This window comes from Nesoenas mayeri (assembly GCF_963082525.1).
Source record: "Nesoenas mayeri genome assembly, chromosome: 2".
Taxonomy (NCBI): Eukaryota; Metazoa; Chordata; class Aves; order Columbiformes; family Columbidae; genus Nesoenas; species Nesoenas mayeri.
Genome location: NC_137543.1, coordinates 93,247,565 through 93,262,033, shown reverse-complemented (window position 1 = coordinate 93,262,033; position 14,469 = coordinate 93,247,565). Strand labels below are relative to the sequence as shown.

Here is a 14,469-nt window from a genome sequence, read left to right as displayed (position 1 = left end):
GTTTCCAGACTTGGATATGGTGCCCATTGAAATGTCATACACATTGCATTTCATCCAACTTAAACTGGACTGAACTACCAAGTCAATTAGCAGTTTCTTCCAACCACACAGTACTGTAGCTGGGAACTGCTAGTTCTCCATACACAGCCCCACTACCTGTAAAAGTTTGTTTTTTGAATGAAGCAAAGGTTGCAATAACTTGCTTGTTCAAAGCTCGTGTTTACATAGCAGGTTATCTTTTGATTCTCAAATTGATTCTCCATTGTCTCTCTTCTCAGTTTTCTACCACCAGATCCCAACTGAAAACAATCTCAAAAATGTCATGCCTTTCATATTGAAAATACAAACACAGGGGAAGATATGTAAACACTTCACCTTGCAGTTTTGGGCTCACCAGAGGTTGTGTATGGAGGACAGAGAAGTAAAGCAGAAGTGAGAAAGCTATTGAGTTTGATTCACTGGTTTTGAATATAGTTAGCCTACCAAAGAATGAAGAGAAAGGAATGAGCTTTACTACGGCCCTTCTAGGAACACAGGAATTAAAGGAGAGAAAGCAGGCTGCTTACACATGCCAAGGCTCAGCTTTAGAGTGTTTCTCTCCCAGTCTGTCTACAAGTAATGCTTTCTCAACTCTTACAATAAACAGAAAACACCCTGTAATACATGAGCAGGAGAGGCTCTGTTACTATATTTGTTTCCAAGGTACAATAACTCTCAGCTGTTCTTGGAAATGAGTCTGTTTTCCAGGGCACCACTCTTTCAGACAGCTCTACCACGTGGAGAAGGGGGACCTATCCCAGCCCACTCCAGCCTACACCAGCACACCTTGAGAGCAGGGCAAGCTGACCCCAGGTCAGGGCAAACACAACGCACAGTTCTTCTGGTGACTTTGCCTGTTTCCAGCTACAGAAGGCACCTCTTTCACTGGTGTTGTGGAGCCTTCGTGTGGCCTTGCCACTGGGTAACAGTAGCCCTCTAGACCTTGGACAGATCATTACATTGATACAGAGCATGCAGGTAAACAAGCACTTGGCACAGCATCATCCCCTGAAAGATACACGGCATAAAGATAACAGAGGTTATAACAGGGTTTAATATTAAACAGATTAAGAGCTTAAAAATGCATGAAGCGCTTGTCCTTAACTTGCACTTTGTATTTCCCATTTCATTTTCTGGGTACTGATGTATGATTTTTGCACTTCAGGACCTACATCATCTTTGCCATTCTGGATCAAAAGAACAGGCTGAAAATCAGGTTTTATCCATTCACACTGAAAGAGAAAAAATAAAAGAAATAGCTGAATAAATAACACTTTATAGAGTGTAATTCAGCAGGCAAGCGAAACCTGCCAAGGTCAACTAACTACCTTCCAAAAGGAAATGTTAGAATAACCCAGTTACAGGGCTGCACTGCCAATACATCATCTGCAAAAGCCAAATGGACTTAAGACCTTCAGGGGATTTCAGCTCAAACATGCTAAACTGACTAAACAGTGCAGGAAACAGTATAAGATAGGCTGGAAAAGTCGTTCTGACCCCAGATGTGGTCATTCCAACCACATTGGCTACTGGCCACAGATAGAAAGACCATTAGGAAAGGCTAAAACTTCCAGTATGTCCTCCCAACTTTGACAGTTCACAGGTTATCAAGCTAGAACTCACTGAGCTTTAGGTAAAACATTTTATATGAAGAGACAGAAAAAGAAGTGCAGGCGTAAAAGACATCTAAGCTGTATGTCAACTTTTTCTCCTATCCCATACCTATCACTAGAAGTAGTCTTTTAGAACTCAGACATTTTCAATAAAACAGTCACTATTAAGTGTTACTAATTGTTATTAACAGTTATTAAGTTTAAGGAGAAACTTCTTTACTTTGAGGGTGCCAGAGCACTGGAGCAGGCTGCCCAGAGACGTTGTGGAGTCTCCTTCTCTGGAGACATTCAAGACCCACCTGGACACATTCCTGAATCCTGAATTATCTTTTATCCAAACCCTCTGAAGAGCTCAATACTCACCTTCCAGGCTTCATAGTGACAGGTTACATGGGGATTCAACAGTAAGACATACAGTGTGCAGTCTTGTTTCTGTAAATCATACACTTGGATGGAAAAAGTCCCAAAATCATTTACAGTCGCAGGAGATACAAAGAGAGCATTCTGCTAGCACACACAAAGAGTGGGGAAATGTAGTGAAACAAAACTCACTGCACATCTGCTGCATTGTGCTGACAAAGCTTAAATGCTTAGTGGCTCCAACACAGAGAAATAAAGCCATCAAACATCTCAGAAGTGAAAGATGAACAATTATCACAGAATCACAGAATGTTATAGTTAAGAAAAAAAAAAAAAAAAACCTTAAACAAGCAAGCCATCACAATTCACCCTGTCTCTATTTCAAACCTTCCTTTTGGGCGGCAAGCTTATTGCAGATGCAGACAAGCAAGCCCAAACTGGCCAAGGTAACATTCACCCTAAAGGAGACAACATATGCCCCAAAGATACAGGTTAACAATGTGGTTTCTGTGGCTTTGCTGAATTCAATATACAAGAGCAGCCACAGTGTGGGAATCTCCTCTCACTTCTTATGTCTTAGGCCTGGTTGTATCCATCACGTTTGGCCAGGTCATGGGGAATAAAACCATAGGATGCAGCATTTAGCCAGAAACTACTGAAAGGTTCACCCTGGTACAGGGAGAAACACCGCTCAAAGCATCCCCTTAAACTCAGTAGCATGAACTCTGAGTTATGACGACAAGCAACAAAGCTGTTCAATCCTTCACCACAGTCCTACACCCAGAACTTCACATTACTACTGAGGGAATAAAAGCTCCAAATAGTATTCTGTTTTGGCCCTGCCACAGCCAGACAATAGGAAGGGAAGCCCAGATCACTCAGGCAGATAACTGAAAGCCTGTTTTAGTTAATGACACTGCTGATGCAATCACAACGTAACACCGCATTAGTGCGACACGAGACATGCTGAAAACTGTTACTGGACTGCAAGACTGAACAGCTTTACCAGGCACAAGCAAAGCTGTTCACAGAGGTTACAGCTTCATCTTCCAAAAGATGCAGCCACTTTGGCTTGGTGACTTGAGAGACTGGATTCAAACAGAAACTGGAAAGACCCTGAAGAGCAGCAGGAGGATGCAGCATAGCCAGATCACCAGGGCCGGCCCTCAAAGTACTAAGTGGATATAAAATCACAGCTTCAGCCTTTCACATTATGAACAGGGAAGGGCAAGCTAGTGGATCTGGAGCTTTGTGAAGGGCAGGGATGAAGATGTCTTTCCTTTTAAACCAGATAAGAAGAAAAAGAGCCAGCTGCCCCTTAATGTGGGTGAAGGTGGAGCCTCAACTCATGCCAGCTCTAGTCAGGACTACTTAAGATAACAGAATAAACATAAACTCCATAAAATTAAGTGATGGTAAGAGCAGCTTCTCACTATTCTCTATGCGGGCACAATCCTGGCATGGTCTTCTTAAGAAGGAGCAGTTTCAGCTCCCCAAAGACATTCAGTGGTGAAACAAACCCTGGCACAAGCGGGCTTTCATCATAAAGGTACGTTGTGTGCAGGGAACAATTCCCTTGACTCCACACAGTAATCTGAGGTCAGTTTTATGAATACCAGTAGATAGAAACCCAGATCTTAGGAACGTGCCACGTTCCCACAAATTCATTAAGATGCACTAGAGCATGTGAAGTCTGCCGCAGCATTAAAGGCAGCTTGTGAAGAGCAGCCGTAACTTAGGGAACTCTGTCAAAGCAGAGGATGATACTAACTAGTATGGTTTATCTTGTTCAAGAGACCTTTGACACTATTTTATCTAAACCTAACATTGTACACCATACTCTAAACTCTCCTAAAAACTAATTGTCACCGCTTGTAAAAATAATTTCTCCAGCTTCACTTGCCATTTTCTCCACAAAGTTCCAAGTTTCTTGCTCTCCACCGTCTCCAGTTTGTCATCAAGCATCTGGCCAATATCCAGTAGATGCCTTTGTGCTTTCACCTCTGCAATCCAGAATTAGGTGGCTCTGGTTTCAAGCCAGCAGTTCCCACACTGCTGCATGCACACAAGAAAGGCTACCCTTAACATGCCCCATGCAGGGTATACAGGACTCCAGAACAATTTCTGGACGTGCACCAATTTGAGAAAAAACGAGGAGACTTATCCTATGCAAACAATATTTTACTTAGAATCAGTCATTAAATGGTTTTACATTTGATAAAGGTATCAGCAGAATACCCAAAAAAAGCCAGTATATGCATCAGCTTTGGTGGCTAAATTGTGATATTTAGTTCATTTTCTATTTCTTTGATATTTAATGGACCCATTTTCCAAGTTTACAGAAAACCTTGATGTTATGAACATAGGGGTCAAAACTGGACCACTCACCAGCGTGTATAGTTTTTAGGGGGAAAAAAAAGCCTTAATAACAATGTTATTTTCTTTCATTTTTTCTTCTTTTCATTTAAAATAGATTAACATCCTTCACAGGACCATCTTCTCTATGCCACTTAATGTGCTCAGATCTTGAGAGCACAAGGGTTTGCTAGTCAGAAGGAACAACGAACACGTTGTTTTCTACTGCCTTCTTCACTGGCGGTTCATACTGCAGAGAAGGAAAAGAAAACAAGTAAAGAAAAACACTTCAAAAGTTTATACAAACATATATCACTTAAGAAATAGAGTTTTAAAGATCCTAGAAGCACATTAAGACTCAGCTTTTAATTCTCAAGCACCAAGCCTGGAACAAGGTGCTGCAGGATGAGCAGCTCCCACAATACGATTGCTCCTTCCTCAGCCCTGCCCCTCTTTAAAAATGTCATTCATTAGGAGCACCTGTGGTATGGGAAAGGCCTGGGATTCCAGACTTGACAACAAGAGGAAACAAGCCCTTGATTTTCAGTATATTTTCTAAAATCCCAGGCCTAGTCTTCCGTAGCAACGGCAGACATGGTGTCCCTTTGACCCAGGGAGCTCTCTTCAGCCCCAGGCAGTGCAGACACACAGCATAACACATATCACAGCAATCCCCCAGTCTTACTGTGGGAATGCCAAACTCCCAATGCCATGAGGTCTGTGCACAAAAGCTGGAACAGCAGCAGTAGCAAATATACACGGGCATGCACACATGATGTCATAGACAAGACAGAAACTAAGCAGTGTATCAAAGATAACAGAATATTCTGCTTAACCTGCAAATCAAAGAGGGCGTACATTAGTGATTAGACTCTGAAGAGTTTAAGAACTTAAACAGAATATTTAACTGGGATCTAAGGTAAATGAATAGATTTGGGTTTTAGAAATCAAATTTGGAGGCATCAAGGCCAGATATTGCCAGATCCAAAAAGCAGATGAGAGAAAGCATGCACAGTGTTGTTAGGGTGTAGATCTCCTAGGCACAGGATGTCACGAATAGATAACAAGGGCAAGTTGGACAAAGTGACAGAAGAGAACTGCACTAACTACACAGAAACAAGCCTCAGGATGAAGGAATCCCCAAGATATGAAAGCCAAGAGAAGTATCGCTACCTGATGGTCCTTGTCCTTACCTCCTCTATTAAGCGAGTGCTTTTTGACCACTTTCCCTGGTCCCTAGAAGGGCAAACACTGCTTTCTTGATGCTTTCCATGCATCAGGACCAGGGTTTCCACAAAAAAAAAAAAATAGCCCCACAGATCAGCTAACCAAATGTTTCCCCTTCCAGGACTTCAGTTTAATTTTCTCACTTCCAACACTTCTGAGTCAAAGCCAGAGCTTGGAATCTACCACCCATACAAAGCTGCTTGGATACTGCACGTACCGTTGTATTCTGGGTAGTGTTGGCAAAACTCTCTGCTGATTCACCCAGGGCCGAATCAACAGACTGAATTCTGGAAGAAAAGTGAGCTTCGCTAGTTTATCTGTGAAGCAGTAGTACTCACTGATAAAACTTGAACAGAGATATTTATCAATAAAAATGAACCTGAGGATTCCCCTTTTTGCAGCTTTTTGCCCAGCATTTGCACCAACGCTAGCTCTTATCTAGGACACGGTTACCTCCTTCTACCTCCTCTGACACCCTAATACAGACGTAACTGAAGGGTGCACCTTGTTGCAGATCCCAGTACACATCTCTTGAGGTATATGCCTCTCCTGCACAACTTCCCATGCAGAGAACCCATCGCTGCACTCTAGCCCCAATTCAAAAACCTCATGCATCTTCAAAAGCTCCATCAATGAACACCAAGTGAAGATGCCAGATGTTCGGAATATTTCCCAATACACCTGCAAGAATACCACCGTCCCAGCTAGTGCCCTCTTTAACTATCAGAAGACTTGTGAGCATGCAGGACAGCTGTTAGACTCATACCTTTGCTTTTGCTGGTTGCAGAATGAATTCAGTTTGAGCAACTGTGTGTTCCAGAAGTCCTAAAAAGAGCCCCAGAGAAAACTCCTATTACTTGGGAAGAGGTACCTTGTGGGCTGGCACACAAGAAGTCGTACACACCACTGCATCCTTCTCCATGTTTGTCAAGATTTGGGTTTCCTTCTCAAGATTGGCAAGCTCTTCAGCAACAATCTTCTGTAAGGTCTCCAGCTTACTGAGCCTAGTAACAGAGAACAAAAACAAGTCTGACACTTTAAGGTGCAGCAGCACAAGGTTAATGACAACCCCTTCAGCAACAAACCTACCTTTAGGCAGAAGCAAACATCCTTGTTGGACTACATGGGAAAGTTTTGGTCTCTGGTATCTCACAGAGCATGTGAATAGATGTACCAGGTCAAACTGAAGATTAATTTAGCTAAATAGCCTGCCTCAAATAATAGGCCATAATGGAGGCCCAGGACAGAGCATAGAACAGGGTTCCCAGAGCAATACTTGCCCAGTGTAGTCTCCCAGCCTGCAGGGCTTTCAGCAGAGATTTCCCAAGCTGAAGACAGCATCTTAGCAAAAATAACCTCTGATGGGTTTTCCTACCATGGGTTTTATATACACATACAGTGTTCTCACAAGATGCCAGTGATTTCTAAACCTGAACCAGCAACATTATTCACTTGGGTTAGCTACCTTTCCCCTAGCAGTAGGATGCCAAGATACCATTTGATACTGATTTTAGAAACTACCCTTTTAGGGTAGAACAGATTGGGCACAGCTCTGTCCCCACTATCCTGTAGGTCTGGTTGACTCCAGGTGACTTAGTTAATAACATCAAAGCATGGCAGCAGCTCACCACCATCAACTCTTACCTTCCACCCCCAAACATGCCCTGGTTTTGTTTTTGGAACACAAACCTCTCCATGACAAGCAAATTTTTCTCATAGATATTCTATTGATACTAGCGATTTTGTGTTTTAAAGGCTATTATTTCGTACTATGTTTGGTCTAAATCCTGCAAACTGAACATGTATGGAGAAGACCTGATAGACTTACATCTCAGGCTGTGCTTGTATTTTGCTTATAATAAATCCGTAACTATTATACTTGAGTCTTTTATTTGGCTCCCATCTGAGAAATTTGACAGCTCATAAAGCAAAATGACCCCCTTAAAGCCCTTTCTGGTAAGCTCCTGTAAAGTCTGCTATAGCTGACATTTATTTCATGCACATGGAAACAATCTACAAAAATTAGTCTGTAACAGACCCCTTACTTTTCTTCTCCCTCACTTCATTAAGTAAATCAGGGTCTGTCTTTTTTCTTAAAAAAACCTAGAAACTGAAGCTACTTAGTGTAACAAAAGGGTTGCTTGCTTTTCATTAATTAATCTATCCACTCTCCTCTTGCAGGAAAAGTGGGACAAATCACAGGAACTACACTTCTGAAACTCTTCTTACAGAAAAGCAGAAGAGACACAGATACACAAGCTATTTTGACCTACACACCAAAATAAGTGCAGTAGCTTACTGTCAGGTTTGCTTACAAAGGGGTATTCCTTTTCATATCAAAACTGACACCCAGCTGAAGCTGTTTTCAGCCAGCAGCTGACAGCTTACCTGCTCTCGAGTATCTGGTTCAGCAGGGTGGACACATTCTTCTCTGAAGCCCTCAGGGCGTTCTGCGCTGTGGTCTCCATCCTTTTGTACCGGGACTAACCACAGGAGGTACCATTAGGAATGGGAAATGGCCCAAGGCAAAACCTAGAAGTCTAGTTTGCATTTCCCTGGAAGGCAAACGCCTCTGTGGGCTGCTGTTCAGCTTAGTGTAAACCATCCTAAGTCATATTTAAAGTGAAGGGAGAAGAGACGTAGCCAAGATACTGCAAATATGAACTGATTCTGTTCAACCAGACTATTTACACCAATAGACCTCTATGTAACCCATGAGACTTCAGATCAGGGTTATGCTATCCAGCCAGCAAAGGAGTGAGTTTCACCCATACTCCACCACACTGAACCACATAAAAACAGGTCTTTGTTAGTACCACTTCAGATCAGCATTAATGCAAACTGCCTACATTTTAGTCATAACTGATTTGTAAATTCAACCACCTACAGCCTTGATTCAAGGATTTAGTGCCAAAAGTTTAGTGTGAACACCTAGCACCAACTCAAAAAAAAAAAACAAAACAGGTTTGCATGATAAAAAGTGGTGATCCAGTATAAATCTGCCCTGCTATGTTTGTTTTTTCCAAAGCTTTTAAATACAAGATTTTGTGATGGGTCAGATACTGTCCTCTAATATTAAACTTGGTTTAATGCCTACATTACTTGTTATAGCTAAATTAACAGCAGCAGCTGGTTGCTTGCACCACATCTCAAGCATGTCTATACAGTTGAGTGAACCAAGAATACACAGCTTATATATTACTAATTGTGGAACCAACACCCCCATATACGATTAATCTCAAAGATACACATGTGCCCTTATGGGTCTAAACATGTTCTAGTCAACAAGTGCAGCCTGTATTGATTTCTGGTTTTCATAATGGAAAAGTTGCATAGTCTTACATCACAGTGAAACTGCTCTGTATTCCAAAAGGGAGTTTTGGTATTTTTGATGCATGCCCATGAGGACAACAAGCCATAGCTCCAATGTAGGTACACTGTCAGTACACTGGGTTACCTTTCCCTTCCCTCTGAGTATTTAAACAGCTTAACCAAATCTGATGCTTCAACACACAGATAAGACCAAAAGGAAAAAAAAAAAAAAAAAAAAAAGAGGCAAAAAACTAATTAAAGCTTTGTTTATGCCTCGCCCATAACACTTCTTGGAGTATACAAGTTGTGCAGAATACTTCTAAGAGCTTCAGGCTAAGAGGTGCTGCAGCCAAAAAACCCTGTTATTTGGCTCAAAATATAGATGGGATATTCACACCACTACCCTGGTGATAAAAAGAATTTCATATACTGTGAGAAAATGCCACACACAGTGCACACAGACAGCACACATTACCCACAACGATTTCTTTAGTTGGCCGATAAAGTTTTCAAATACAGCAATCATCCCTGAATCAGTGAAGTCTTCATTTAGCATCTTGGAAAAAGATGCATTATCCACACTATCATCCATTTCCTGACCTAGGAGAGTATATGTCAGTTAGTGCTGTGCCAGAGGGCTTACTGGAATGTAAATGCTTCTGCTACTGAAGGATTCATCATTCACATCAATGACATTTCTTACAGAGATGGAATTTGACTCTTGCTCTTCTTGAGCTCATAAGCAGGAGGGAAACTGTCCCAAAATGCATTGAGAAAGACACGTTAGAGAGCAGCTTGGAAGAAGCAGCACAGTACTAACCAAACATGAGGAGTGACACATTTACAGATAAGGAGGCAAAAGCACAGCACAAGGAAAACAACAAAACAACCAGAAACAAACCAAACCACACCAAAACAACAAGCAAAACAAATAAAACTAACAAAAAAAGCCCACAACAAACTAAACTAGGCTACTCTTTTCCTGTTTTCTACTTATTAGTTGCAAGGAAGGCCTAACCTCCTTCTCTTCAGAGTTAGCAGTGCTTTGCAGTTACTTTGTCCATTATCTGCATACTTTTTTCAGGTTGTTTGGGGTTTTGTTTGTTTGTTTGGAGGTTTAGGGGGGATTGGGGGGCGGGGGGGTTGTTTGTTTGGCTTGGGGTTTGTTTTAATAGCACTGGACAATCACTATTCAGAGAGACTAGAAAGCGCTATTGAGCAACTTCCCAAGCAGATTGCGGTTAGGGAACCCAAATATCCTGTTCACACCTCTACATAAGTGGTCTCCAATGGGAGTGCCACAATATGTGCCTTTTGCTACATTTTAGAGAAGATATTCTCCCTACAGATACTCTTCAAGTTTCCATATGAAAGTGATTTCCTCCATCAAAACAGAAATACTAAAAGTATTTAAATACTTCACATTAATTGCCAATTTGACTTCACCTGGTTGGAGCTCCTCTTCTTTCTCTCCTGAATTAAAAATTTTCCTTGGTTTAAGGGAAATGTCAGGAGACAGATTACTTGTTTCCCAGCTGGACAGTTTAGGCTTTTTTATGATAGTGCCACTTAATATATCTAGAAAGAGAACAGATATTTCAGAACAGACCCATTCTTTTGCATGAAGTACATAGGAACACCTACCAGACACTCAAACAAGAGCCACCACTAGAGTTCTGTATGAAAGCAGGCAACTTTCTTTTAGGGCCTGGCATCACAATTATAGGACAGAACAAGACTTCCCCAAGTAAGCTTCTTCCCTCACAAAAGCAGGTAAATAGGCTGCCTAGTGCTATGCAGGTAACTGAAAAGCCATTTATCTCCATCTTAAAGACAACTTCATTTCTTACCCCACTATTCTAATCAGAAAGAAAACTCTTCCCCAGCTTCTTCCCCTTCTCTTTTCCAGCCCAAGGTCACAACCTGTTTATGCTCATTTGTTCATGAACTTATTTCAGCTGCTGCTTTAAAATATATATATATATATATATATAAAATATATAGGAGAGAGAAAACCTATTTGTAACAGCCTGTGTTTCTGCAGCTTCACTAGAGTTCCCACACAATTACTTTTAACCCAGGAAAACACTTAGGAACACAGTGAGGGAGGCTCCAGAGTATATTTTAAGAAAAACTTGCAAAAAATAATCCGTTTGTTTCACTGTTCACTTTCTTGAGCTCAGTGAGGTGCTTGTGTTTGACCAGAATGGAGAATCTCCAGATTCTCCATAGGGCAAGAAGGTGGTAGAGCCCAGGAAAAGAGGGACAGATTGACCACGAGGAACACACTGAAGTAGTTATAGGGTTCACAGAGCAAAGTGTTCAAATGCAGTCACAGACCACACCTGAAATTTCTGAACATCACCCTCCTTCTGCCTTTGCATAGTATCATCTCTCCAATTGTACAGTAAACAATGTTAAAAATTAAGTCTTCAGCACTTTTCTTTCCCCACAATTAAGCAAATGTGTTGGTGCGGTGAAGGTATATTCTGCAAATACTGGACAGGTAAGAGACGTATCAGAAATATGAACACAAGAAAGGGAATGTTTTTTTTCCCCTCAGACTAAAGCTTCGGTGACTTAGTTCATAGTCACAATAATAACTTTAAGACAGTCTCTCTCAGAACTGCATCAGCATTTGGAATATTAGGATAAAGACAGCCCATTACTGCTTGACTTTCTTGAAGTTCATTTGTTTCCAATCACAAAGAGAATGTGTTGCAGTTTTGAATTAGTTTGTGCAAGTTTTGTTCCATTAAAGAAATGTCCTTAAATGCTACTTAGCTAAAAAATCTACTGCAGTAATAAGCATCAGTACCAGTCACCATTTACCAAAAGCTTATAAAATGGTCTACCATCTGTATTGTTAGGTATAAAGAAAGTCAGCTTTCAGAGGTACTTATTTTTCAAGTTAAAGTTGTGCTGCATTTTCAAATAATTAAAAAATAGCTTTCATGTTTTTTCTCTTTTGCATAATTTATATATTTTTTTCTTAGGTCATTAGTTTGTAAATCCCCGCATCTGAATAGTTGTGCTAATAGTTCTCCCGTGACTAAGGACAGGATTTACAAGTTAGTGATGAATTCAGGAATGTATGTAAAAGCATCTTGCCATAGCCTGTCATGATATAGAAAACAGAGAAATTGAAGATATTCCTTATGCAAAAAGTATCCTTCAAATATCAAAAGTATGGTGTCTACTTGTCCTTGAAAGATCACGACAACTCTGTCAACACCCCTTTCTACTTTTCAAACAACTCTTTCATGTTATCAAGACTAACAAACCTGAGTCCTTCCGCTTAGAACTTTCTTCTTCTCTTGATGATTTGCCAGATGGATCAAGAAACTTCTAAGGAGAGAAGAACAACAAAGTAAGAAGGTACCCACCCTGCACTGTAGACAAGTTGTCAAGGACATGTCAAGTTACAGGTAGCAAAGCCAAACAATGCACTGGTCTTAGATGAGAAGTAGCCTGACAGCAGACTCTAAGGCTGTATACTGCACCTGCGTGGCCTCCGCATCACTGGAAGAGCCCTCATCAGGCACATCAAGTAATAGCGGACTTCCTTCGATCTCTGAGGGTGTTTCATCTGCATGAGAGATCAGTCAAGCGACACAGGCAATAGAGGTAGAATCCTGTATTGACTAGAAACCTCAATGTAATGACATATGGGGGGGAGGCGGGGGTGGGGGGACAGGGAGAAACAATAAACACATAAAACAAACCAAAAAAACAACAAAACCACCAGCACCACCCTTTCCTTTATTGCTTCACACAAGGAAAATATAGTGGCTCAAACTCAGTCCAAAGGCTGTTTTACTTCTGGTTGCCAGTTAAGTTCATTCCTTCACCCTCCATTAGCCAGAGCTAAGTTCTCCCTGCTCAAGAGACATTCTCTACAGACAATATCCAGTCCTCCTAGCCATTACAAGAATTATCATGAGGTAGAAGGCTTATGAAGAAAATATGAATGAAAAAAACAAAACAAAAAAACCCCAACAACAACAAACAAAACAAACTATCACACACACCCAAAACAGCCACCACCAAACACCCAAACCCACACATTCACACACATCAAAACAACTTTTCTAATGCAATGAAAAATAAAAATAAATACCAGCAAGATTCACTGTAGGCAAATTGTCTCCCTTGAAGCTGGATGTGCTTTTTTTCCCTGGCATCTCCTCCTTTTGAGCTTTTCGTCTTGATGCTCTCTGATAAAACAAAACCAAGTCTAAGTATGCATTTTATTTAAAGATTACTACACAGAAGTGGGGTTTTGAGTTGTTTGTTTGGGGGGAGGGTTTTGTTAGTTTGGTTTGGTTTTTAAACACACTAAGAGCAGAGATACACTTGAAATATGCCTAACATACTGGTAACTTCCTCCAACAAGGAAGGAGATCTGCGCTCTGAAGCTCAATGCATGCATAAGTTCTCCCTTTAGCCATTAGGGTCATATAGCATATGAAGCTTTTTATAAGCAGAATCAAAGCACTTAAGAGAAAAAACAAAAGGTTTCCAGGAGAAAACAAAAGTTTTTAATACAGGTACCAGTTGTGGAATTTTTCTCACCCAAATGTTCTGTATTTATGTGGGGAACTTTCCAAAATGTTTGATATACAGTATATAATGACTGGGCACTAGAAAAATCTGGCATTACTAAATTGTGTTTTATTTTGCTCCATGTATGCCTGGTCCACTAATTCACCCATCAGTATAATCCATAGTTAGTTATCACAGAACTATATCTGGAAGTGGAGGACAGTCCATGAACTATGACTCAGCACCAGCATAGAATTGGAATAAAAACCCTGAAAACTGCCAGCAAAATAAAAAGGAGAACATGAGCTTTTTCAAGACACCATCTAGAAGGACAGGTCAGAGGACAGTGTGGGGACACAGCTTGGTAGGACCCAACTGGGATTTCTGCAGGTATTTGAATAGGCAGCTCTAGCTCTTGGTATGGTCCCAAAGCCAAATTTGTTCCTGTTGGAGAGACATCTGCATCAGCCAAGGCAGGTGCTCCAGCAAGCACACCAATTCCTACCCAATTTTCCATCTATCGCAGGTAAATATTATGGTTTTAGAATAACTTGCTTAGGCCTCATGCACTGTTGTTTCTGTGAAGTTTCACGTTTTCCTAATATCTCCTTGTTTCCCCAGCCTCAGTAGACCAACACAGTTTCAGCAACACTTAGTACACAAATTAGTCCATCAGAACATTTAATAAGAAAGATACCAGTTTATTTAATTTGCACTCATTTGTACATGCTTTGCACATAAAATGTTTTTAAACCTGAGGCACCCAATTATGACAGCTCCTTACCTTCTTCATCTGGTCATCACTGCCACTACTTGCGGAAGACATTGGAAGCACTGCAAAGAGAAAAGCTTAACTCATTACTGACAACATGACTGCGTGCCTTACCCATTTAAGGTTTGCATTATGGCTAGCTTGGTTTACAGTTTGTTTTTCTAGGCATTTACAAGAGAAAACCCCATAAGACTTGCATTAAGCTTCAAAATCCCTTTCTAACAAAGCTAAATGATGCAAGGGTAC

The 14,469-nt window shown here is 40.9% G+C and overlaps 1 protein-coding gene across 1 annotated transcript in view; it reads right to left on the bottom strand.

Moving 5' to 3' along the window:
• Positions 1 to 4,557: 4,557 nt before the first annotated feature.
• Positions 4,558 to 14,469, bottom strand: part of SYCP2L (synaptonemal complex protein 2 like) — a gene marked incomplete at both ends in the record, with an annotated part of 31,384 nt that continues 21,472 nt past the window's right edge. The window contains 9 exons of the mRNA XM_080364165.1: positions 4,558 to 4,617; positions 5,812 to 5,881; positions 6,361 to 6,419; positions 6,499 to 6,598; positions 7,983 to 8,077; positions 9,310 to 9,506; positions 10,353 to 10,484; positions 12,191 to 12,254; positions 14,236 to 14,285. Of these exons, the coding sequence (XP_080220291.1) occupies positions 4,558 to 4,617; positions 5,812 to 5,881; positions 6,361 to 6,419; positions 6,499 to 6,598; positions 7,983 to 8,077; positions 9,310 to 9,506; positions 10,353 to 10,484; positions 12,191 to 12,254; positions 14,236 to 14,285 (827 nt within the window). The remainder of the gene's footprint in view (positions 4,618 to 5,811; positions 5,882 to 6,360; positions 6,420 to 6,498; positions 6,599 to 7,982; positions 8,078 to 9,309; positions 9,507 to 10,352; positions 10,485 to 12,190; positions 12,255 to 14,235; positions 14,286 to 14,469) is intronic.